The 26,131-nt window shown below is 41.5% G+C and overlaps 1 protein-coding gene across 12 annotated transcripts in view; it reads left to right on the plus strand.

Annotated features, from left to right (window-relative positions):
- Nucleotides 1–781: 781 nt before the first annotated feature.
- The window catches only part of EYA1 (EYA transcriptional coactivator and phosphatase 1), a 321,626-nt gene continuing 296,276 nt past the window's right edge, over nucleotides 782–26,131 (plus strand). For 4 of the 12 annotated variants that reach the window (XM_070630419.1, XM_070630421.1, XM_070630420.1 and 1 more), the window contains exons 1-2: nucleotides 888–1,108; nucleotides 12,878–12,985. In XM_070630419.1, the coding sequence (XP_070486520.1) occupies nucleotides 12,953–12,985 (33 nt within the window). In that variant the 5' untranslated portion in view covers nucleotides 888–1,108; nucleotides 12,878–12,952. Of the gene's footprint in view, nucleotides 1,109–12,877; nucleotides 12,986–26,131 lie in introns of those variants that run through there. The other 8 variants (XM_070630426.1, XM_070630435.1, XM_070630437.1 and 5 more) reach the window with 5 other exon arrangements.

Raw genomic sequence — 26,131 nt, forward strand, 5'->3', positions numbered from 1 at the left:
TGTTGACAGAGCAAACCCCACCACCCTCAGTTTAAACACTGCAGGGGCCAGGAGTCCTAGACACCCCGCGGGGCGTGCGCCGCAGGCCCAGGCTTCGCTCGGGCGTGGAAGGGAGTCGAGGCGCAGGGAGGGGGCGGCAGGGGCCGGGAAGGGGTCCTGGGGAGATCTGGGGTGCTGGGAAGAGGGCTCCCTCGCCAGCGCCGGCCTTGGTGTCGCTGCGCGCTGAGAGGCGCGCAAAGGGCGCCCCTCAACCCGGAGGCACAGGCGCGTTGAAGAAGGAAAGAAAGAAAAAAGCCACCCCTGGCTCGAATTTCTGGAAGCCAGAGCAGTTTGGCCCTAAACACCGAGCCAGAACCCCTCTTAGCGCTGCCCTGGCCTCTCCGTTACCCATTTCGGGTTGGTCTTGGAAGAACCGGTTCCTCCGCCCCGCGTCGCCGAAGTTGTGACCCGAGTAAGTCCGGCCGCCGGGCCCCTGTCGCCGGCCACCCTGCCCTCGCGCGCGCTCTCCCACCCTCGCCCGCGGCGGCCGCGCTCTCGTCCCTGACCGGGCCGCTCGGGCCTCTGGTCGGGCTGCGGGGACGAGGAGACGGTGGGGAAACGAAATAGGACCCTTGGGCTCCGAGGCAGCGGCCAGGAGCGCCGGCCCCTCCCCTCACCCCCGCTCCCCGGGAAGGAAGGCGGCGGATCGGCACCCGGGGCGCGGCGGAGGGGGCGCAGCCGCCGCGGGGCCCCGACCCCGAGCGAGCGAGTGAGCGACCGAGCGCCCCAGCCCGCCGCCGCCGAGGCCGCCTCCCGGCGCGGCCCCCGCCCCCGGGGACGCGGAGCCACCTGGAGGGCGCGCGCAATAGTGGGGCCGCGCGTCGGGGCGACAGGCGGGGAGACGCGGCGTCGGCCTTCGCCTGGCCGCAGTGGCGCGCTGCACGTGGAGGGATGCGCCTGGGGCCGGTTTGTTTTCCTTCAGGGAGGTGGTGACTGATTGGGACGTCGGGGGCCGGACGGGCGGGGGTCATCTTGGCCTTATTTGATGTTGTGATTGCTGTCTTGGACGTGTGCTTGCGCTCGAAGCTCCAGTAATGGGAAACATTTGGGGAGCAGTTTGGGCAAGCAGGTATTTATATTTAGCCCTTTCTAGTCCCAAGAGTTCCTTTGGCTAATGTCGGTGGGTTGGGCCAAATCAAAGAGGCCAGTTAAAAGAAGTAGCAGATGAATTGGAGGGGTCAACAATGGCGAGGCATTACTATTTCTGTGAATAATTAGGAAAGCAAGGAAAAACAAACAGGATCTCTGCTTTACTTTTGGTGAGGTTGGGGGGTGGGGGGAAGGTGGGAATAATGCATACCGTCTAAACAGTTTTCATTGTTTCATTTATGTTAATTAAGGCCCACCCAGGGGCCGGCTCCATGGCGGAGTGGTGAAGTTCGCGCTCTCAGCTGCAGGGGCTCGGGGTTCGGATCCTGGGCGCGGACATGGCACCGCTTGTCAGGCCACGTTGAGGCAGCATCCCACATCCCACAACTAGAAGGACCTGCAACTAAGATATACAACTATGTACAGGGGGGTTTGGGGAGGTAAAGCAGGAAAAAAAAAAAAAAAGATTGGCAACAGTTGTTAGCTCAGGTGCCAATCTTTAAAAAAAAAGATTGGCAACAGTTGTTAGCCCAGGTGCCAATCTTTAAAAAAAAAAAAAAAAAAAAACCCACACAACATTTTCGTTCCAGTAGCCAGACTGACTAACCCTAGCTAGGTAAGTCATTTCAGAAGGCTCAAAGCTTCTCGAAAAAATTCGAGTGGGAGAAGAACTCAAACCAGTCAAGCAATATGAGTTGATGATATATTCAAAAGAGTCAGTAGCAAGTGAATCCTCTCAGTACAGAGGACCCCGGCCATGATGAGAAGTGCAGGACTGGTGTAGAAGCCGGATGTCCGTGCGGATCAGGGAAGGCGTTCTTCCGTTGTGTTCAGAGCCCTAATGCCCTAGGTGTCTGGTGTCTCTAGCTCTGAGCTGTTCATTCAGCCAACACGGGGAAACATACCTTGTACCAAGCTTCTTGTTCCATGAATACAAATGGCTTCTGCTCTGAAGGAGCAGTCTGGTGGACTCTTGTGACCTAGCGTGACTAGTGCTCTGATGGGGAAAAACACAGGGGTGCAGGGCTTCCTGGAGGAGAGGCCTGGATGAGCCACGAAGGTGCTGTGGGAGTCTGGGTGGAAGGTGTGTCTTCTAGGCAGAGAGTTGTTGGCACCAGGGGCATCCGCAGGTCATCTGGTGGAGCTGCAGGTGAGCAGGAGACACCTGGGATGCAGCGATTGTAGCTGGGGACAGATTGGAAAGGGAGTGGATGTCAGACCAAATCAGGCTAAATCAGACTTGTTCCCTTCTCAGGAGAGAGCACAGTCAAACACGTTTCATGATTTGGAACAGGTGAAGGCCTTGGAGAGCAGGCAGGGCAATGTGCTAATTAAGATAAGTTACAAAATAAGAACTATGAAAAAAATCCATTGGGGGCCGGCCCAACGGCCAGGTGGTTAAGTTCACAAGCTTCATGTCAGAGGCCCGGGGTTCACTGGTTTGGATCCTGGGCATGGACCTACACACTGCTCATCAAGCCACACTGAGGCAGCATCCTACGTAGAACTAGAATGACCGACAACTAGGATATACAACTATCCACTGGGGCTTTGGGGAGAAAAATAAAATAAAATAAAGAGGAAGATTGGCAACAGATGTCAGGCCAGGGCCAATCTTCCTCACCAAAAAGCATACCTTAAAAAAACAACCTATTAGTGGTATTATTTAGCCTATAAGAAAGTAAAAAATATTCACAAAAGGTGATTAAAGAAAGGGAGCACTATAATAACAATATTGTTTTACTAATTATCTTAGTAACCTGAAATGCCCCTTCGAAAAGTATAGTTGTCCTTAAGCAATTGACTTAACATCATGATTTTTGGATGTAAAAACTAGAGACAATTAAGCATATTGCATTATAGTTTTATGACCTTTCATCCTTTACAAAATGCTTATCATCTGTTCAAAATGCATTTACTGAACATGTATTATGTGTAGGATGCATTTTCAATCATCTCTATCCTATTAGAGGATATTAATGTCATTGTATAGATGAAGAAACAGGCTCAGAGAGGTTAATTAATTTTTCCAAGCTTGCAGAGTTGATAAGTGCCAGAGTTATGGACTGCAATCCCTACCTTCCTACCCTAAGTCTTCAGTAATCTGTGTCTCTATCCTTGGACTCATCAGGAGTAGCTCTGTTTTTGGCTTTCTCCCCTTTACCATTTCTATCAGTGACTTGAAAGAAGATAGCTAACGTAATGGTTTTTAGGTTGGCATATTACAGAAAGCTGGAATGGATATCTCAGTCATTGGCTTACAGAATCATGAGTCAAAGACAATCTGAGTGAGCTTGACTGACAGGCAGAAACTGACAAAATGAGAATTTCACAGAGATGACTCAGTTCTTCAAGTATAGGACAGAGGGATTATGGCTTGAAAACAGGTCATTTGTAGAAGAGTTTGAGTGTCCCTAAACTCAGTAAGTGCCAGTGGTGTTTGGATCCAGAGGCCACTGACTGACAGACATGTCCTGTGAAGGGGGATCAGGAAGTTAAGTAACCCATTTTTAAAAAGACGTTCTCGGCCTAGAAAGGAGAGCCCTTAGGGGATATCATCGTAGTCTTCAATGTTTCAAGGACTGTTAGGAGGATATTGAAATATGTTTGTGTTGCTGCAGAAGAAAAGTTGACCCTAGAGAAGATGGCTTTGATGGATCTATTTCAGCTCACTAAAAGGGAAAACCTCCTAAACAGTAAACTTGCCAGCTGCGAACCAAGTGCCTTGCGAATTGGTGAATTTCTGTCCCCAAAAGTGTTCATGCAGAAGCTCTCTGTCAGGGATGTTCTGGGTGATTCCTGCCCTACATGGAAATCTGGATTCCACAACCTCCTTCTGTGGCCCCATCACAATATCTCATACCGTGTATATATCTGTCACATTCTGTCACCTGTTAACTGTTTTCTCATGGAATTGATGGGAGACAGATTTCTGAAATGTTTCTAATTTTGCTCTAATGTAAATTGTCCTTTGATTTTAAGGAGAGAGTGAAATTCAGAGAAACCCTCAGTCAGTGCTGCTTCTCCGACAGCTTCATGCTGTCTCATGACTGTCTCTATTTTTGGGGTTTTGGCCTCGGAGAGTGCAGTCCTGCAGTCTTATTCCATCAAGCAGTCCTTAAGCTGGTCAAGAAGCAAGTCAAAGTAGCAGTCGGCATCCGGGAAACGAGGAAGCTGCTTGGAGAAACTTTAGTCGTGGTTGTCAAGGGTCAGGGAGTGGTGCTGGAGCAGAGCAGATGGAGCAGAGCACATATCCTCTAGTTCCTCCTGAACTGCACCTGTCATATGCATTCATTCTAACGTCTAATGATGAGCTTGGGTCCCCCGTCCTAAATATGTTCCCTAATGAGCTGGACATTGAAGTCTGTGCTGATATCCATGGTTAAAGTTGCTTTTTAGCAGAAATGGCATAGGAGGCTGAGAAATAAATATGTTTTCATCTTATTTTTAGAAATAAAACTTGTTTTATTCTTGGCAGCTGAACTTATTGTGGCCTAAGCGTAGACCAGGTGCTTGGTGACTTTGACGGAGAATGTTACCGAAAACCAGATTACTGTTCACCATTCAGATTTAAGTCCTTAAAAATTAAAACCTTCAGGATCATAAAAATTATTGACATACCAACTGAACCTTAGTATCAAAGAACATTATATACTTTCTAACGCTCACCTCTTAAACAAAGATAGGTTTTTAAGCCCCTTCTTCACTTTTATACCTAAAAATGAACCTTATTGGTTGTTGAACTCCTGGAATTTACTCAAGTAGGAATAAACGTCACTGACGTTGGCGAGGTGTGTTGGTGGATGAACATTTAGACGAAGATCAGCACCAACATCATGTTTGATTTGGAGGGTAAAGAACTCTTCTTCCCAACAAAGAAGGCTGTCATTATCAAAACCGTTTGTTTCTTCCTCCATGGTACTGGAAAAAAAGAGGTTGACAACTGATAGGAAATGTGAATTGCGGCACGTTTTAAAAAAAATCCACTTTTTAAACATATAGCTCAATGAGTTTTGATAATTGTGTATAGCCATGTTCCCACTGCCATCAAGATATAGAACACTTCTAACACCCCCAAAGTTCCCATGTGCCCCCTACAGTCCATCAACCACCCTTCACCCCTGTGACTCTAGGCAACCACTGTCCTGCTTTCTATCCCTATGGATGAGTTTTTTTTTTTTTGAGGAAGATTAGCCCTGACTAACATCTGCCACCAGTCTTCTTCATTTGCTGAGGAAGACTGGCCCTGAGCTAACGTCTGTGCTCGTCTTCCTCTACTTTATATGTGGGACGCCTGCCACTGCATGGCTTGACAAGCGCTGCGTATGTCTACACCCGGGATCCGAACCGGCGAACCCAGGCTGCCAAAGCAGAATGTGCAAACTTAACCACTGCACCACTGGGCTAGCCCCTGTATGGATGAGTTTTTGTGGTGTATTTTTAACATCTTAAGAGGTATTTGATGGTAGATCTTTCTGTGTAAAAGTAAGGGGTTGATATTTCGTATCTCCTCTTTTCCTTTTGAATAAAGTAAGAAAATTTGTCACTTAGTTATGTTTATTTAGACAACAGCGAACATCACCACTGAATGGAACCAGTTTAGTTTGCTACCGGTTGTTCTAGAGTTTAAGCTATTTTAAAACTGAAATTATAGTCTCAGTAGGCTGAGAAACTATTTCTATGATACGTTGTCCACAAGCAACATCCATGGAGGGCTGGCAAGGCCCTCAATTCAGTAGATGCAGCAGAGTTAATACACCAGCCTGATGAGAGTTTAGGTAAATTTATCATGTGTGATTATGTTTTAGATTATTTTCTCTGGGATGCCTGCGTTTCCTCATTACATATAAGATTTATGGGCCTGTTGTTCTCAAGCACTGTGCTGAAGCACACCGCTGTCCCCTCATGGGGGAGCCGCCACTCATAATCAATGGGCAACGTTTACTTTTTTCTATCCTTAAGTAGAAATTATTTTATGACAATGGCTGTCAGACTCAGCCGACTGCATCTTGTGGCATGGCCGTTCAGTTTGCTCAAGGGAAGAGGAGAAAGTGATCAGGATGGTGATAAAAGATCCCATGTTTACTGGAGTAAGGTTTGACTTTTCGTCTTGAGTCCATGGAGGCAGATTCCATTCAAAGAGCAATACTGAGTGGAAGAAAAAGCCAGTGTGTGATAACCATGCATACTTTTATCAGCACAGAGATAGTCCCCATCACTGATTTAGTTAAGACTTTCTGATGTCCAGCCATTGTTTTTAGTATTCAAAAGTTTGCTATGAACACAAAAATTTGGTAACCTCTGATACAGGGAGATTCACGAATGCTGTCAAGATTACAGGTTCCTTTGTAGTAACTTCATTTGAATATTTTTAAAATACGACTTCCATGTGTCATCCTTCACTAGGGCCAGTGATCTATGTAAGAGAAATCATTGAATAGGTGAATTTGACCTCACTTTATAAGAATTACTATTTTCAACTATTATACCTCTTGAGCCTCTAATTACACTGTTTGGAATCTATCCTGAAAGAAATAATGAAAAAGAAGGAAAAAAATTGATGACTGAAAATGTTGACGTGTTCTGTGCTATAGTGAAAGAGTGAAAAAACCCCAGATGCGCCACTTTATAGGAATATCTCCCTGATGGAATATTACATGGGTATTAAAAATGATAAGTGTACAGACTGTAAAATACTTATGCAATAATGTTGAGAGAAACTAGAAAAATACAAGCACGAAGATTCTCTATGATTATAGCTATGTAAAATTATGCATACATACAGATGAGTTGGGTTGATGGGATTCTGGGTGTGTTTCTTTAGCATTTTCTTAATATTGTTAATGTAGTAAGTGCTACGTCAAAATAATGTGTAGGTTTAATGCTTTTGAAAACAGTTTGAATTCAGCCTTGGTTACCGAATAAAACACCTGGCATAATTTTCCTAATGTGTCAGCTCTTTTTTTTTTTAAAGATTTTATTTTTTCTTTCTCCCCAAAGCCCCCTGGTACATAGTTGTGTATTTTTAGTTGTGGGTCCTTCTAGTTGTGGCATGTGGGACGCCGCCTTAGCATGGCTTGATGAGCAGTGCCATGTCGGTGCCCAGGATTCAAACTGGCGAAACCCTGGGCTGCTGAAGCAGAGTGCGCGAACTTAACCACTCGGCCACTGGGCCGGCCCCAGTGTCAGCTCTTTGATTGTCCCCTAGCCGTCCGTTCTTCATCCGAAGTTAGAAGGAAGTCAAATATGGTGGAAGCAGAAATGTGGTCCTATTTCTTTAGAATTTCTATAAAGAATAGACAGGCTTCATACTTAAAACTTTAAAACAGCAACACCAGTAAATCAGTGGAAAAGCTATAAAAGCAAATTGGTGTAGACGTTTATTTCTATAGAAACTACATCTCCAGCTGTAGAAGCCTTTCACCAACATGGAACCGCACTTGTTTTTCCTTAATGACTTCAGCGGTTGGGATGTGTTCCTCAACAGTTTGAAAGATCAATAAGCATCTGGTTTCTGATCTGACTCACCTGAGTATGCCCCATCTCTGTTTTCCTTGATATAAGCAAATTCCTTAGGTAGGTGAGGAAAGCAAAGAGGAGGTGGCAGGGAGATGTGGCATCTTGTGGCTTCTGGAACCATGGCACAGTGAGTCGAGGAGGTCTCTGGAGGTCATTTACCCAATGGTTCATTTCACTGCAGGCTTCTGTTTGTAAATTTTCTTAAAGACCCCTTGATGTGATATGTTTATTCAATCTGTAGTTGTAGTCTTCTGGGGCCATACTTTAGAATAGCCCTTTTCTTTTCTCTAAGGCAATGTTCAACCACTAGTTTCCTTCTGCTTCTCAGGAATGCTCGAAAACTCAACACTTGGTGAGAAGGCAAAGATTAAAGTGATGGTGTGTTGTAATGAAAATATTCTTTCATCCAAGGAGCCGCGAGTTATTAACAGTGTCTGATAGGTCTCTGGTTCATTAGAGATGATTCATGTGCCATCTAAAATAGAACCCATTTTTCAAAACCACCAGGAAAAATTAAAATATATAGGATGTATAAAATTTTAAAAAATATGATTTTTCTTCCCAATCATATTAGTCCCCACCTCCACCCCTACCTTAGTTTTCTTCAATCTAGAAAGTCTGTCCCAAGGGCCTGCCTGACTAGACCCTTTCTCTGTCTACTTCAAGCCTCTGTAACTTACGTACTTATTTCAACTTCTGCCGGTCTTTTATTCTGAGAATAGCCAGGGTGTTTGTGATGAGTGGAACTAAAGAAAAAGCCACATAATGTTCACGTGTGAGGTGAGGTGCTCTTATTTTATCAACTGCTTGGCATTAGCTGATGGGTAGAAAAGAATAGAAGGGGTTGTGTGGAATGCATGTGGATTTTACTGAACCTAGAAAACTTTATGTTCAAAGCTAAGGAGTACCTTTTTTTTTTTTTAAGTGACAAAGGCTCTTTGTAGAATTGGGGAGAAAAATTGGCATCCCAGGGAGAGTTTGAATTGTAGCAGGAATGCACAGAATAGATGTTTGTCTCACACGCATTAAAGTCTCTGTATTTAGAACTATTCTGTATTGTAGAAATTAATAGGCTTGTTGGTTGCAATAGGGCATAAAATATCACTTCCAAATAAGCATCGCTGAACTGTATAGATTTAATTATGATGTCATCACCAGCAGCCCAATTTCATAATGCCTCTGGGCTCCCAAAGGAAATTTTATGTGATTGTGAGATTTGTCAGATTGTAATCCCAATTTGATGTTTTCTGTGGAGTCGGTTTTATCAGTGTATCAATCGAACTTTTATTTGCCATAGTTCATTTGCTAGTATGTATACGCTAATTTCAGCTCCTTCCCACTCCACTCCCCCAAGAGTGGCAAATATAAAGGAAGTTCCTAAAGTTTCCATGAATCCTGTGTTGAGTGAGTCCACCTCATAAAGCTCGCTTTATTTATAAACCCCTGAGTGTTTCGTCAACAGTCCAGGGGATTGGGACCGAAAAGGGCGTAGTTCCCTCAGGTGTTGAAAAGACCAGACAGGCCAGTACTCCTTGTTTCTTCCTTGCCTGAGAGGCCTCCCACTGTCCCTGTTGCCACTTCCCCAGTTCCACTCACCACCAGATACCTAAACTAGCATCTGGCCTGGGGCTGTGAATGCAAGTCTGGAGTGACACCACCCAGAGATGTGGGTGCCCCTACCCTGTCTCATGTGGGCTGCGGTGGCCTTGGAAGGGGGCTGCTTATCAGTGTGTGCCCTGGGAGAGCATCTTCTCAGGTGGCCTCACATGGCTAGCAATTATGAAGTCAGGCTATTTGTAAATGTGTGCCTAGCTGTGCAGCTTTTTCTCACTATTTTGTTCAATTGATCTTTTCTTCCTACTTAAAGAGTTGGTGAAATACATTTCAAGAAGAGCCTTCCAGCCTTTTCCTCTATGCTCAGAGTGGATGACTGATTCTGAAATGTAGAGCTTGGCCAGCAGAGCCCCAGGACGTCTCTCAGTCCCTTGTCTCTCTCTTAGGGAACCTTACACTTCAGCGGCTAATAGAAGGGTTGCCTTCCATTGTGCACAACTTCAAGAGGCATTCTTCTTCTGGAGGGTACCAGAATAGTTGTCACAGGAGTGGGTAAATAAAGGATTTGGCCTTTGGGGTAAATGCACAAGTGAGTTATTGACCCAATTATCTGCTTTGGCAAGGCGAGTGTTGGGGATGCATGAATGAATGGGTAACTGCCACCAGACTCATGGTGCCCTGTCTTGTAGGGAGATCTCTGATACCAAGGCACCTGCATCTAGCACTCCACAAATCTAAAACAAATCTCATCCCACTGGTCCCTCCTCCATGTGCATCTGCTCTCACCGTTCTGTAGTTTGACTAGCCTCCTTGGACATTCTTCCACTTCTTCTGTTCTAGGAACCACTCTGGTTTAAACAAAGTCGCTGAGAAGTTCACCTCTAAGTACTCTATATGTATTTATGTGTAGGTCTATACAGTTTTATGAAGAGCCACTCCCTATGTACGTACTAGGTAGGTAGGTAGGTAGATATGAAACAAGTAACCTGTTGTGGCTTGAGCTGTTTCTTAGCGTCCTTGAAACGAATGTTCAGGACCAGAAATTTGATGGCTACTTTGTAAGCTGGTTGAATGATAACACCACCACTTAACTGACCCCCTAATTCTGGCTCAGAGTTTACGTGTGTTAAAAAATTGTCATGTCTCAATAACACACATTCATTCATTCATTCAAGATATTTAATGAATGCCATATGTGACCAGAACAGGAGAGTAAAGGCATGGTCCTAGCCCTCATGGAGCTAGAGTCTAGTGGGGTAGACAGGTAGAGAAATAATTACAGTCCCATTGGATAAGTGCTATAATGGGGGCAGGCTTATTTATAAACCATGAAAGATCAAGTCCAGCAAAGGAATTAAGGGTTTACCAGAGCCAGGCTCCTAAATATCAGTAGACCCAGTCATGGCATATATTTCATGGTTTGGATTGACATGTAGAAATCTGGAAACAACTATGCTGATTTAGCAAGCAGTGGAGGATTTGTAAATAAAGTCCGTGGCTCTCTGTGAGTTTTTGATTTTTGAGTGGTAGTCTTTCTTAGTGGAGACATCTACCTGAAGTAGATGAATGCTGACTCTTTTGACTTCTCGATAATCTCCATCTTTTCTTTTGAGCCCGGGAAACAATAACAAACATAGTATTTAGTACAGAACAGTTTCATCTTCAGAAGAAATAAAATTACAAATGAAATACCTTTCATGCTCATGTAACTTGACCATTCTTAATACCTTAAACTGTTCAGTAAGTTCAATATGGAAATATGGAAAAGAAACACATGGGAAATAATCCTGGAATATCAAATATACAGGTTTTGATTGAAACATGTTCTCAGGACAGGTATGGAGAGGATGGGAATCTAGGGGAAATCAGAGGGGGCTTTGTCTTGGGCCTGCTCCCTTCTGTGAGGAATGAGGCTGAACTTTGTCTTGCTGCGTATAGGTGCACTGTGGGAAATTTATGTGAAAGCACTTTGTAAACTGTCAAGAGTTTTACCAATGTGAGGCAGGATTATTATCATTATTTTAAAATGCTGCCTTATCGGCAGGAAAAGTTAACGGGCCTCAAGAGAGTAACTCAAGCAATGAAAAAAATCTAGTTTCTGTAATATCTCTTTCTTGATTATGCAAGGAATCCTCTAAAAGCAATGCTGGTCACCTTTAAGATTCAGTTCTGAAATTTTGTGCCATTCGAGATAGCGTGCTACATTGTGTTTTCTTGGTTTGACAGACCATAAATACATCTGTATGATTTTTATTTACTCATAAATAAATTATAAGTTATGAAACCGTGAAATTGTTTCATGTTAAAATTGCAAAAACACTGTGCTTTAAAAAGGATTCTCTAAATTTTAGGGGTCTAGTTATTTGTGTCTTATGTTCAAGAAGTGTCACCTTTGTGTTGACAGTGGATAAGGCATATTTTTTCTAGCATTGATAATTGTAAGTGAAACAAACATAAATGGGAATTACTCCAGCATTGCAAAATTACATCCCAAATGATCCAAGCTTGGAATGTTTTACTTGAAAATTATGAGTATTAAGTGCAACGTTCATTAAATTTAAATATAAAATATAAACCTGTAAGATATCATCCAGTTGAAATTTCCCCTTTTGCAGAGAATGAAACCGAGGCTCACAGAGTCTAAATTATTTGTCTGAGGGCATTCAACTAGCACGCGGCAGAGTCAGAACCTGAATTCAGGTTGGCTGCCACTGCGGTGCTTTGCCTACCGTGCTAACATGCAGAAGTTCAAGTACTTTTACAAAAAGCGATGCTGAAGTTAAACTACTACAGGTTGTCTTAGGTGATATTAAGATTGTGTCTATTTTTTTTCTTAAAATTACATCTATATTTCAATATCTGCGATGGAGTTGATGTGAGGCATGGAGAATGATGTCTTAGTTTCGAAGCCCATGGAAGAAAACCTGAGAGTCCCTTTTGGGTTCCTTATCTGAGCATGAGCATGAAAATTAATACTGAAAGTTAGGAAATGAGAATGGGCAACTAGATGTGTCTCTCTATATTTTTGAAGATAGCTAAATGTAGAATATATTTCAAAATACTACATTTATGGTCCATGTCTCGAAGCATCCCCAAACCCCATTCATCTTGAAGGCGTTGAGTCTCAGAAGGTTCAGAATTGATCAACCATGAAACTGTGACCTAATGGAAACTTGCTAAGAAATAGTAGAATAATATCCTTGCCCTGAGGGCAGAACGCGCAACTCTAGATTTTTCTCTTTTCTCTTTACTCAGACTACAATCATATTCCTTTGTTAGTATTTCCTCTTTGCCTTGTGGTACAATTGACGTTGATAGATAGCATTGAGAAACTGAATTCAAAAAGAAAAAAAAGAAAAGAAAAAAAGCTCTTGGACTGTTGGCTCAAACATAATGTGTGTAGAAAGCTCTCTAGCTGGCCTTGCCATTCTCTTTTTTTTTGGGCTGTAGCTGCTGACAGCAGACACACTGAGCTGTAGTTGGGCCACATTTGGCTCATGTAAATTGTGATAAACAGTGAGCCCATAGTATTTATTTTAAAGATTTCATTCAGTGAAGGTAAGCATTCTTGACTTGTGTATACATACTTGCAAATGGAAAGCTGCAGATGTAAAGATCAGCTCTTAATTTCATGCCACACAATTAATACGGCTGCTTGATGCTCTATTCCTCACAGGCGCAGGGGTGCTGGAACCCTTTGAAGAAGTGTGTAGTTAATAGCCCATATATAATTCAGAAGAAGAAGTCTTCAATGGAAGACCCCCGGGGGATAAATGGACAGTCTGTAAGTAAACAGAATGTCAGTCCTAAGGAAAGAGTTATTACTTTTAAAATCGTAATTACTATTTTTGTTGTAACCTGAGTGTCTGGAAATTCCTCAAAAGCTCTGTACCAATTTTTAATGATTTTAAAAGTTATGAATTAAGTAGTACACGATTTCATCGGCCTATCCTGATTTATCTTTCTTAGAGGTATCAGTTATCAGAAGCAAAGTTCTAGAGGAAAAAGCCAACCTTTAGTATTTCTTGATTATACCAATATGCATAACATAATTTTAAGGCTTACATTTTCCTTTGCCTCTGAGAAAACATATATTCATCTCATAAAACTTGAAATTCATGTCAAAGTTTTGGATTGTTTTATATGTATTCATTTTATGAATAGATATCTATGTATGTGTGTGTATATCTTTAAAGTGTGGGTTTCGTGTGGCATTTTCACAGTTTGATGAACTCTTGAATGGACTTTAGATTAAGGAAAACCTTACATCTTTTAGGTTTTAGTTTGTTTATCTTGTGAGCAGGGGAGAAAGGATTCAGAAATTTTCCTCAGGTTACTATGAGGAAGAAAGAAAGCTTCTTTTGGTGCATAATGAATTTTCTCAGTTAGAGGTAATCTTATAAATAACTTGAGTTATTTAGGACTTGAATAAGTCAATGGATATTAATTTTAAAAAAAGCATATTGCAGTAAATTGAAGTTGTTTCCTTGGAAATTTTCCGTAGCGATACTTGGGGTGGCTTATGTGACTGCTTTTTCAGTTCTCTGATCAGATACGATGCCTCTAGACCTGCGGTTTCATGGCTCAGCTTTGTTCACAATGGAATTATTACAAACCCAGAGTGTGATCTTTAGTAATGCTGTTGTGGTTCCTGTAAATGTGTGTTTTACAAGACCTATTGGTGTTATGCAATAAGCAGTAACTGCTAATGGATAAGGATTTTAATAACAAAGGGTCCAGTGCTATCAAGGTACTTTTGCAGTCACACTGTAGGCAATTACCGAGTGTATTTGATGGATCTCCTAAGTCATCTTGTGAGGTAATTCACATAGAGCACTTCCAGATCATTCCGTATGGTGTAGCTTTTACCCTTAAGAGGAAAAGCACCCTTAGCCCATTTAATTTGTTTGTTTGTTCTTTCAAACTCCTATTATGGGCCTGGGATATTCGATTTTATTATTATATTAAAGATACTATTGTAGTGCTTATAAAATAAATGAAAAATAAACCCACTAATAACGTACTGCTTCCTGCCCCCTGTTATGTAACTTTGCTCGTCAGCTTGATGCGAGTTGATGTGTTGAAGAATCACTTACAAATTTAACAGTATCTGCAGATAAACGTTGCTGATAATTTTTTGTTTGGTATTTCACATTGTGCAAATTCTAATTTAAGATTTAAGAAATTGACAAGATTTGAGACTGAAATGAAAAAAATGGGTCAAGGCTATAATGATTATTTATCTTATTTTTTTGCCCATCATAACCAAAAGATGTGTTTAGTGGGCAATCTCATTACATATCATTTTGAGGTTTTTTTGCTATGTGAAGAGTCAAGCGGCTTTGTTCTCGGACGATATTTGGCCGTCTCAGAGGTATAAAACGAGGGAGGGATATTTCTCAAGGGCAAACACTGTGAAACTGTTTCCTGGCAATTTGGCTGCTCAACCACGAATGGCTGGGTCTTGCAGAGGCCCCTGTGCAGAGGCCTTGGGTGGCGTCCTGGAGGCTCTCGTCCTTTGGCTCTCAGCTTTCACCTTTTCCTTAGGAAGATGGGGAAGCAAGTTCAACATGGGAAGGGGACCCAGAACTTAGCTGAAAACGTTAGATAACTCAGGAAAATAAAGGAGTGAAGGGAGACCTGGAGCAGGACCAGAAGTGCTTGAGCTTCCACACGTGAATTAAACATTCCCTTGCTCGTCACATTCATCTTTCCAAAGTTTTCTTAGAAAAAGTCAGCCATTTTCAGAGTAAACACAAAAGCACGTTGAACCCCCACGTAACTGCTTCCACGTTATCACCATTCTGGCATTCCCTGTTCCTCTTACTGTCACCCACTCTCCACGCCACCACTGAGAGTCTACTATTTTTTCAGTTCCTTTTTTCTAGATAAAATTCACATACTTTGAAAGGCGCAAGTCTTAACTGTACAGTTTTGACAAATGGTGATACCCATCGCAAATTAGAACATTTCCGTCTCCCCAGAAAGTTCTCCTGTGTCCCTTCTTACTCACTCCTTCCCCGATACCTGACCCCTGACCTCAGAGACAATGTCTGTTCCAGTGGTTTTCACCTTTGATCAGTTCCGCCTGTTCCAAAAGTTCATATACATTGAATGCTCACACGATGTGTTCTCTTTCGTTTCTGCCGCCTTTCATTTAGCGTTATGTTTGTGAGATTCATCGTTGTCGTTACATGTATCAGCAGTTTATTCATTTTTATTGATGAATAGTATTCCATAGTACATATTCTTTTTAAAAAATGTTAAATATATTCTAAGTACTTCTCTGGGAACCTCGGTTCTACATATGTAAAATGAGGAGGGTAAAATCTGGTGAACCTAATGTCCTTTTCAGCTTTATTGTTTTGTAATTATTAATTTCCTCCACTCACATCTCACAGAATTACACCTGCTAATGGCCTCTTCTGGATTGTGCCTCTTCTTAGCAAGCCTTAATACTAGATAAGCCTTAATACTTAATACTTAATGCTAGCGTATTCCTGATGGGAATAGGACCTTTAGTTTTCTTATCAAATAGATGGTATTAAAAATAAAAGCTTCTTGATTACACAAATTAATGGAACAGAATTGAAGGCACAGAAGTAAAACCACATGTCTATGGACAGTTAATCTTCGACAAAGGATCCAAGAACATACAATGGAGAAAGGAGAGTCTCTTCAATAAATGGTGTTGGGAAAACCGGACAGCCACATGCAAAAGAATGAAAGTAGACCATTATCTTACACCATGCACAAAAATAAACTCAAAATGGATTAAAGACGAATGTAAGATCTGAAACCATGAAACTAACACAGGCAGTACGCTCTTTGAGATTGGTCTTGGCAGCATTTTTTCAAATACCATGTCTGACCGAGCAGGGGAAACAATAGAAGAAATAAACAAATGGGACCACATCAAAGTAAAGAGCTTCTGCACAGCAAAGGAAATCATTAACAAAACAGACAACCTAACGACTGAGAGAAGATATTGCAAACTATATATCAGATAAGGGGTTAATATCCAAAATATACAAAGAACTCATACATCTCAACAACAAAAAAAGTAACAACCCAATTAAAAAATGGACAAAAGATCTGAACTGAGATTTCTCCAAAGAAGATATACAGATGGCCAACAGGCATACGATAAGATGTTCAACATCATTAACTATCAGGGAAATGCAAATCGAAACTACAATGAGGTATCACCTTACTTCCATCAAAATGGCTAGAATTAACAAGACAGGAAACAATAAGTGTTGGAGAGGATGTGGAGAGAAGAGTACTCTCATACACTGCTCGTGGGAGTGCAAACTGGTGCAGCCACTATGGAAAACAGTGTGGAGTTTCCTCAGAAAATTAAGAATAGAACTACCATACCATCCAGCTATTCAGCTGCTGAGTATTTATCCAAAGAACTTGAAAACACGAATGCATATACATGCGCCCCTATGTGCATTGCAGCATTATTCACAATAGCCCAGACTTGGAAGCAACCTAGGTGCCCATCAAGGGACGAATGGATAAAGATGTGGTATCTATACACAATGGAATACTACTCAGCCATAAGAAATGATGAAATCCGGCCATTTGTGACAACATGGATGGACCTTGAGGGTATTATGCTAAGTGAAATAAGTCAGAGGAAGAAAGTCAAATACCATATGATCTCACTCATAAGTAGAAGATAAAAACAATGACAAACAAGCACAAGCAACAGAGATTGGATGAGTGGTTACCATGGGAGAAGCGGGGAGGGAGGAAGGTGGAAGGGGTGATCAGGCACACGAGTGTGGGGATGGATTGTAATTAATTTTTTGGGGGTGAACATGATGTAATCTACACAGAATTTGAAATATATTATGATGTACACCTGAAATTTATATAATGTTATAAACCAATGTTACTGCAATAAAAAAGATGACTTTTTACCAAAATGGAAAAATTAAATAGGTATTTTATTAACAGAGAGAAGATACTGTTTGGCAGAAGTGACTATAAGTAGTTATACGACTATAATACATATATGTAAGTCAAATTAACTGGAAAATGATAAATTAAATCAGGGTTTCATTTACTGAGCTTCACCGTGAATGAAATATTTTATATAAGCAAAGTTTTAGATAACTTAAATTTCAAAATATAGAATTCAGTGGTTTTCAGTTTCCTTTTTTAAAGCAGGAACATCTCCTTGGAAGCCTGTGTTAGTTTCATCAGGCTCCTATAACGAAGCACCATAAACTGCGGGGCTTAAAACAGCAGGAATTTATTGTCTCGCAGTTCTGGAGGCTAGAAGTCCAAGGTGTGGGCAGGGCTCCCTCAGAAACCTGTGGGGGAAGCCTTCTTGCTTCTGGAGATCTGCTGACAGTCGTGGGCGTGCCTTGGCTTGCAGTGGCAGCCCTCCTGTCTCTGCCTCTGCTGTCACACGGCATTCTTCCCTCTTATGTCTGTCTCTTCTCCTCTTCTTATAGGGACACTGGTCATATTGGATTAGGGTGCAACCTAATGCCCTCATCTTAACTTGATAACATATACAAAGACCCTATTTCCAAATAATATCACATTCGCCAAGACAAGGGATTAAGACTTCAATCTGTCTTTTTAGGGGGATACAGTTCAACCGAGAACAAAGCCTAATAAGAATGTGGGATCTAAAACCTTATCTATTTGCCTAGCCCTCCCACCCCCATCTCCACACCTTGAATAACTTTAGTTAATTTGGTTGCAAATAGTGGAACTCACTAAGAGTTGGCTTAAGTGAACAGAAGGCAAGTAAGTCTTAAGAAAAAACAGTATCCAGGGAATTCAGGCAATTTTCTTTCTGTTTGTCTCTCCACATTTTCTTCAGTCTTCTCTTTGTTTATAGACTGGCTTTTTCTGCTTCCCTGGCACTGCACTGGCTGCTGACCATGCTTTACACATTACTGGGCCATCCACGTGTGGAGAGAAAGACTCCAGTTGGTCCTGCATGGGTCCTGATTCTGTGGCTGATGGAGCAGGGAGCTGCAGGGGAAACATGGCAGTTCCCAGAGAAGGGGCTGGGCAGACCACCGAATAGGTGCCACTAAGACCCTTCAGGAACGGTTAGATGGTTTCAAAATGGTGCACAGAGGCCGTTATTGATGTGCTATCATTTACATTCTAATCATTTTGATGGAAATTTCTAATAGTAAATATACATAATTCTTTCCTGGTGACTTATGGTCGTTATTACAATTTTCAGTTATAAGCTGCATCCCTAATATACTGGTTTTTCTTCTCTCCCTTGATCTGACAGCAACGGTGCTTTGCATTTCAGTACCAGAGAGTAAACCCTAGAGCTGACACTAAACTGGTTGTGATGGGTGCATAGCAAATAGATGCTAACTTGAAAATGGGAAGGCAGTTGAGCACAGTGAAGAAAACCCTGATTCGGAATCAGAAAAACTTGGTTTTGAGTCACAGCTTACTAACTATGGAGACTTGGGAAAGATATTTCAACTTTTGAGCCTCAATTTTGTTTTCATAAATAGAGATAATAAGATCTACATTGCTGGGGCTCTATGATGAAGAAATAAGATATGGTATGCCAAAGCACTTTGTAAACTGGATAGCAGTTTATAGAGTCACTAGTGCCAAGCCCAGTGGGGCATTTTTGTGGAAAGGGCAGGATGTTTTGAATCAAACATATATGCTTGAATCTTTGTTCTGCACTTGGGCTGTTTTTGTTTGTTTGTTTGTTTTTTGCTGAAGAAGGTTCACCCTGAGCTAACATCTGTGCCAGTCTTCCTCTATTTAGTATGTGGGTCACCGCCACTGCACGGCTGCCAACGAGCGGTGTAGGTCCGAGCCCAGGAACTGAATCCGGGGCGTCCAAATGGAGCACACTGAACTTAACCACTAGCCCACAGGGCCAGCCCCCGGGCTGTTTTTTTAACCTTTCTCAGCCTCAGTTCTTCCTTATTTGGCAAGTGGGGATAATAATACCTTCCTTGCAAGATTGAATGGTTCCAATTAACATATGAAGGACATCTAGTCAATAAGAGCACAGTTTCTGGAGCCCGACTCCTTGGGTTCAGATTTGAGCTGTGACACTCTCTAGCTGCGTGATGCCGGGCATGTCTGTGTGCCTCCCGTGGGCCATTTTCCTCGTCTGTAAAGGGGGTTGAGGGTAAGAATGTACATCACAGGGTTGGTGTGAAGATTGAATGAGGTTCTATCTGTGAAAGTACTTAGCTGGTGCCTGACCTACAGTAACTGCTATCTTAGTGTTTGCTGTTGTTACTGATATTATCTCGAACGTGCCGGGCACGTATAGAGTGAGTGCTTAAAAAATGCTAGTTATTACTTAATTAAAATGAATTTCAGGGGGAGGATGAGGTGCTGTCTCTTAATTTAGTTGTAAAGGACGCACATTCACAGGGTTAAGATGAAATTATGACTCGGGATGTCAGACCATGCTGGAAGAAATTAGACAGAATTTTTCCTTTGAACAGGGAAGGCTGGTTGGGACACACTGAAAGACCCCCAAGTTGGAATATGATCTGAGGGTTTGGAGGAGCCTGGCTGACAAAGTTCAAATTGGGCACCAGGTTGTATTAGCAGTTGGGTATTTTAGGTAAAGCATAAAACCTAGACAGGAAAATTGCTCCCGAGCCAGGACAGTGACTTGTTTATATTTCCAGGGCCAAACACAGTGTCAAGCCCTTTATGTGCTCTCAGTAAATGTTTGTTTATCTGAGCTGGCCGACAGCTTGTGTCCTGGTATAGCTCACTTGGTCCATATGCATCGAACAAATGGAGTGTGACAAGGATGAAAATTGCTTGTGGCTGATGCTAGAAAGAAAAGAAAGGGGCTCTAACCATTTAGATGCACTGCCTCTGGCCTGCCTCTCCTCTGGCACGCTTAATGTGTGGGGGGTCTGAGAGCTCAAATACCTGTAGGGGTCAGAACCGGGCGTATGTGAGCAGTTAACAATGATGGCGTGTGCATCTCTCTTTCTGAGTAAGACGCACGGACTTTGAGACTTGGTGTTTTTTTGGAATTAGGAAGCAAAGATTCATTACTTAAAAGCAAAACACACCTTCCTGGTGTACAACTCTTTTACGGATGATGGTAATCACCAGAAGCATGAGCTAGAATAAGAAAGCCATTTCAATGTGGCGATAATATTATAAACTTTTCCTGTAAAGGACCAGATAGTAAATATTTTAGGCTTTGCAGGCTAGTAGACCTCTCTGGCATATTTTCCTCATTGTGGCATGACAGTTGCTACAGACAATATGGAAAAGAGCCACTGGATGCTGTGAATGCATGTGGGTAAACCGAGGCTCCCAGCTTTGTTCTCTTGTTGGCACTTGCAGCTGGGTCTGCGGTTGCTGTCCGTCCCCTGTTGAGGTTTCTCATTTTGTTCCTCACATCCTAGCTCTGTCTTCTTAGATTTGACTTATTTCCTCCCTCTGGGCCACCTTTTCTTGATTTGTAAATTGAAAAATTGAGGAGAAGATCTCTTCTAGTTCTAACATAGCACAATTCTATTAGTGTTCATACTGTATTGGATAATCAAAGTTGATAAAGTTTCTGCATCACAAAGTAAATACGTGTCGTGGTTGCCAAGGGCTGGGCACTAGGGCCCATCTTGGAAGCCAAGCATCTTTGTGAACCCACCAGGTGCTCAGTTTGAGGATCCAATTCCGCAGTTCCAGAATTGCCTTTGAACCCCAATATGACATGACTCATTTCTCAGGTCTCCTGATCTTTTAGTTTTACACCCTTCTTCATCCCTCAGTCAATGACTATTATTATTTCTAGAGCCCACAGTGTGTCTTTATGTTGGCACTAATATTGTGATAAAGCTTCCTTGATGCCCACATTTCTGCACATGGATAATTTATTTTTATGTAATAACAAATACAAATGCTCCTATGATTAATTTTAAAAGCTACCTGGACCATCAGTAAAGAAGCACTTCTACGCTTCATATCCCAATCCAGAATGTATTTGTGGTGAGTTTTGAATGTGTCCATCACTTCTTTGATACTCTTCCCTTTACGAGATGGAGCCTCTTGGAGGTGAACCCCTCCCCTTGTACAAGTGACTCACTTCTACGAAGCAGAAAAAAGAGCATTAGTGATGGTGTGCCACCATGGGTACTAGGGCCTAAAAGCTGCTGTGGCTTTCTCCTTGCTCTCTCCTGAATCACCTACTGTGGGGGAAGCCAGCTGCCGTGTAGTGAGGACACCCAGGTGACCTGGTGGAGAGGCCCATGTGGTCAGGAGCTGAAGACTTCTTCTCCCTCCCTGTGAGGGAGCCTTCCTGGAAGTGGAGCCTCCAGCCCCAGTCCAGCCTTCAGATGGTGCAGCTCCAGCAGACGCCTGATGCTCCTCCCCGTGAGAGCCCTTGAGTGATACCACCTAGCTAAACTGTTACCAGATTTAGGACCCTGAAAAACTGTGAGATATAGGAGGGCCGGCCCCATGGCCGAGCGGTTAAGTTTGTGCACTCTGCTTTGGCAGCCCAGGGTTTCGCCTGTTCGAATCCTGGGCGCAGACATGGCACCGCTCATCAGGCCATGTTGAGGCAGCATCCCACATGCCACAACTAGAAGGACCCACAACTAAAAGTATGCAACTATCTACTTGGGGGGGATTTGGGGAGAAAAAAGCAAAAAAAAAGAAAAGATTGGCAAGTTGTTAGCTCAGGTGCCAATCTTTAAAATAAAAAAAACAAAAAAAAACCTTCGAGATAATAAATGTGTTATTTTAAGATGCTAAGTTTTGGGGTAATTTGTTACACAGCAGTAAATAACTAATACAGTGACCCTATTGGCCAATTTTTGCATTAAAATGATCTTTCCTCAGTATTTTTTGAGGAGAAGAAGTGAAGCTTGGTAATATAATTATATAAACACATATTATTTATTATAGATAATATAACTCTATGAATATATTTAATTATATAAGTATAATTAATATAATTCATTTTTCCTATTGCATTTCATGTTGAATCAGTCCTTGGGTGTTTCTCTCCCTTTTACACACTGAGTACATTCAGATGTCAATTTATTTATCTTTCTCTGCTCCCCCAAACAGTACTCTTTCTTCTTCATACACTAAGTGCTTTGAACTGCTAATCAGCATGTATTTTATTCTGTCTTGTGTTGTCCACACGTATTTACAGGTCTGCTTGCTTTCTAGACTGCAAGCTATTTGAGGACAGAGCATGAGAGGAATAACCACCCTCCCTCTGACACTCAGCCCTCTCTGTTGTGCACATTGTAGACGCGAAATACATTTTGGTTGAATGAATGAATGAATATGTGCAATTGCCTGGAGTGGAGGTTTGGTCAACAGAGAGAAATCTTCACATGTGCTAGTTTGGCGTCCTTCACTCCACGTGGTTCCAGGGAACCAAGCACCTTTGGAAAGAGACTGGAATCGGGCTCAGAGCTTTTCTTGCTCTGCCAGGTTTCGTGAAGGTAGAGGGATGCTGAAAACAAACACTACCGCTGTGAAGCCTCATTAACTGGACCTCTATTAGTGGAAAATTTCTGATAATTTGAACAGAGAGCAGAGAGTCAGGTTAATTTTTACATATGTCCTTTATGAAAATAGGATTATAAGAGAGAATGACAATATAGATTAATTTTACCTATGTATATAAACATAGGAAAATAGATGGACAAAATAAGCTAACAATCGTATACCAAAAATGTCATGTGCTTTTTGGGAATCTTATTCATTGGAGAAATTTTTCCAAAGTGCTCTACTAGGTGAAACTAGGTCAATTAATATTTATATTTCAAAGGAATTCTTAAAATTTCTTTGAAAAGTCTCCCAAATTGAAACAATGTAAGTCAGAGTAACATTCTCTTATTATTATTATTTTCTTTTGCTGAGGAAGATTGGCCCTGAGCTAACATCCCTTGCCAATCTTCCTCTTTTTGCTTGAGGAAGATTCACCCTGAGCTAACATCTGTGACAATCTTCCTCTGTTTTGTATGTGGGTTGCTGTCACAGCATGACCACCACCAAGTGGTGTAGGTCTGTGCCCGGGAACCGAATCTGGGTCTCCAAAGCAGAGCACACCAAACTTAACCACTAGGCCATGGGGCTGGCCCCTAAAATTCTCTTATTTTTTGAAATTTTGATTCACGTAATGCTATGAATCTGTACTCCCATCTCACATCAATAAAGCGGTAACGGAACTTGTGTTTTTATCAGTCTGAGTCGGTGGATTCCTCTGAGAGTACAGGAGGGAGGATGGAAGTGGCAGGCTGCTGAAGGCTTGTGTGGGAGTTCTGACTCAGCTGCTGTCTGAGTGGGCAAATCTCTGATCATTTCTGAGCCAGGGTCTTCATCTCTAAAACGGGGATAATATTTTAGTCCTGGGTATCTAGAATTGTTGTAAGGATCAAATGAGAACATGAGTGCCTTATTAAGCAGTATAGCAATATACATACACGTTGTGTGTTTATCAAGAGCACACCTTAAAAAACAGCAAAGCGTGTGTCTTCTTCCAGGTGGTATTAAAAACAAACAAACTTCCTGTGTCCTCTAACAATTGTCCTTTCTTTTTATAAGGGAACGGAAAAAAGAAGAGTTTCTTTACTTCTCTGATTTTATTTCATTAATATTTTCATTTTGAAATATGGTGTGCAGAATGTGAGAGGATGCAAGAGATAATCGCTGTTGGGCCATACAAATATTGAAATGGATGACCATTCATTCACTAGTTCTTGTTTTTACTTAAATCATGTATAAACCGTAATTCCTTTTAGGGATGCAATAATTTATGGTAATTTATTTTGATGTCTAGAAAGTCTCAATTTTTTATGAAATCAAAAATCATTTGGGGGCTGGTCCGGTGACTTAGCAGTTAAGTTTGCGCCCTCCACTTCGGCGGCCCGGGGTTCGCTGGTTTGGATCCCAGGTGCGGACATGGCACCGCTTGGCAAGCCATGCTGTGGTAGGCATCCCACATATAACGTAGAGGAAGATGGGCACAGATGTTAGCTCAGGGCCAGTATTCCTCAGCAAAAAGAGGAGGATTGGCAGCAGTTAGCTCAGGCTAATCTTCCTCAAAAAGAAAAAAAAAGTGAAAAAAATTTAAAAAATCATTTGGCAAGGTATTTAGTATGTGCTGATTTCTTTCCTTAATGAGGCTGTTACATTTTAGCCATCTCGGATTTTTTTCAAGAATAAATTTTGTGCTTTGAGTATCCAAATATTAACATTAACACCAGTTATGCTTTACAAGGATAAAAATAAGTGATGGATTATTTATTATTAAAATGATCTATTATTTACAATTCCCTTTCTATTTTCATTTACAAAAAGAAATAGATCTTCTTAGCATCAGGAAAAATGACCCAACACACATTCTACTTTTTTTTACCCTCAGTGCTTATATTAGTGATTTGTCCATCCAAGTTTCTATGAGACATTTAAAAAACATACATTTTCCCTGGTCTCATCTGGTCAGCTGGGAGGGTTAACTTTAAAAATGGGTTCAAAAGTGTTTTGTGTTTCGATGTGTGGAATTACGTACACTGAACAGTGTTTGTAGTTGGTTAGCTCTGCCTGCACTTAACCACTTGTCTTCTCAAAATAGGAAGCTGTTGGTAGTGAAATGGGACCCAAACAACTTTAAATGATTTCATCCATAAAGCTGACTTTTACTGAAGTTCACTTATTAAAAAGTTCACATTAGACATTACAATTAGTTGTATGATCAGATCCCAAATTATTTGGGAAAAAAAATATACTCTGTATTTACTATGGACTAACACAATCAGATTTATGTTTTAGCTTAATCAATTAGCATTTTATCTTGCCTTTTAAAAAATCGTTACCTTTCTCTTTGCCTGAAGATATGGTGACTGATTTCAATCAAAATTGGTCTGCATCTTATTCATTCAAAATTTAAACTGTGAGCCAGGCAGCCATCTTAAAACAATATGGTAGCCAACAAAAATTTTCAAATGAATATGTGATCTGTTTGCGATATTGGATGAGGACTATAATTCACAGAACCATTAGCAATGGCAGCAAGAGACGTAACTGGGCTAATTCGTACCAGTGTGCCGTGAGATTCCGTGGTGAACTTCTCATTCCTTGGACCATTAGAGTCCTTTGAAAGTTGCATTAACTTTTTGGGACAAAGGTGATCTGCTGGAGTTGTAACTGGAGCTAGTGGCTTTCACCTACACTGCCAATAAGACTTGAATAGATTTTGATGTTACTTTGGAAGACAAGGTCTGAAATTCGTATAATGTTCTCACCTACCTTAAAAAATGAGAAAAGATAGGGTAATACTAAAGGCATTTGTAAATGTAAAATATATGTATAAATCGATCATCCTATAATCTAATGAAAACTTTTAAGATGACAAATGTATTTTGCTAAAAATGAAAAAATCTATTGTGTGTTAAATTGATTGAGATATTGTTCAAAGTTTTTAAGTTTTTGCAAAAAAGTTTTTGCCAAAAAAGTTTTTGTCCTGATAGCTAAATTCTTCATACATTGTATGTTTTTAAGTCCTTAGACCAATGAGAGTCCTTAAACACTGCAAGTTACAGGAAAAGATGAAATGGGCTGATTTTCTTGGGACGTATTAGCTTTATGTCCTTTGAGATGTCCAGTGCCTATTACTACTAAGAAGAAATGGCATTTATTAGGCGCTTACTGTGTACCAGGGGCTGTTCTGAGCACTTTACACATAGAGCCTTAGCTCATTACTACTTGGTCATAGCCTGTTACAGACTTGTGCGTGGGAAGAGGGGAACTGGCTTACCTCTAAAGCCCTCTCACCACTGAGATTTGGTGAATCCATGATTTATTACCTAGTGCTTAATGAAAGAGAGGAAGTGGGCCTATAAGGATCAAGGTGGTTTTTCCATATTCAAAGAGGCAAAATGCATAATGCTCTCTGTGTTCCTTTGGGGTTAGC

The sequence above is a fragment of the Equus przewalskii genome, chromosome 8, assembly GCF_037783145.1.
Source record: "Equus przewalskii isolate Varuska chromosome 8, EquPr2, whole genome shotgun sequence".
In the NCBI taxonomy this organism is placed as follows: Eukaryota; Metazoa; Chordata; class Mammalia; order Perissodactyla; family Equidae; genus Equus; species Equus przewalskii.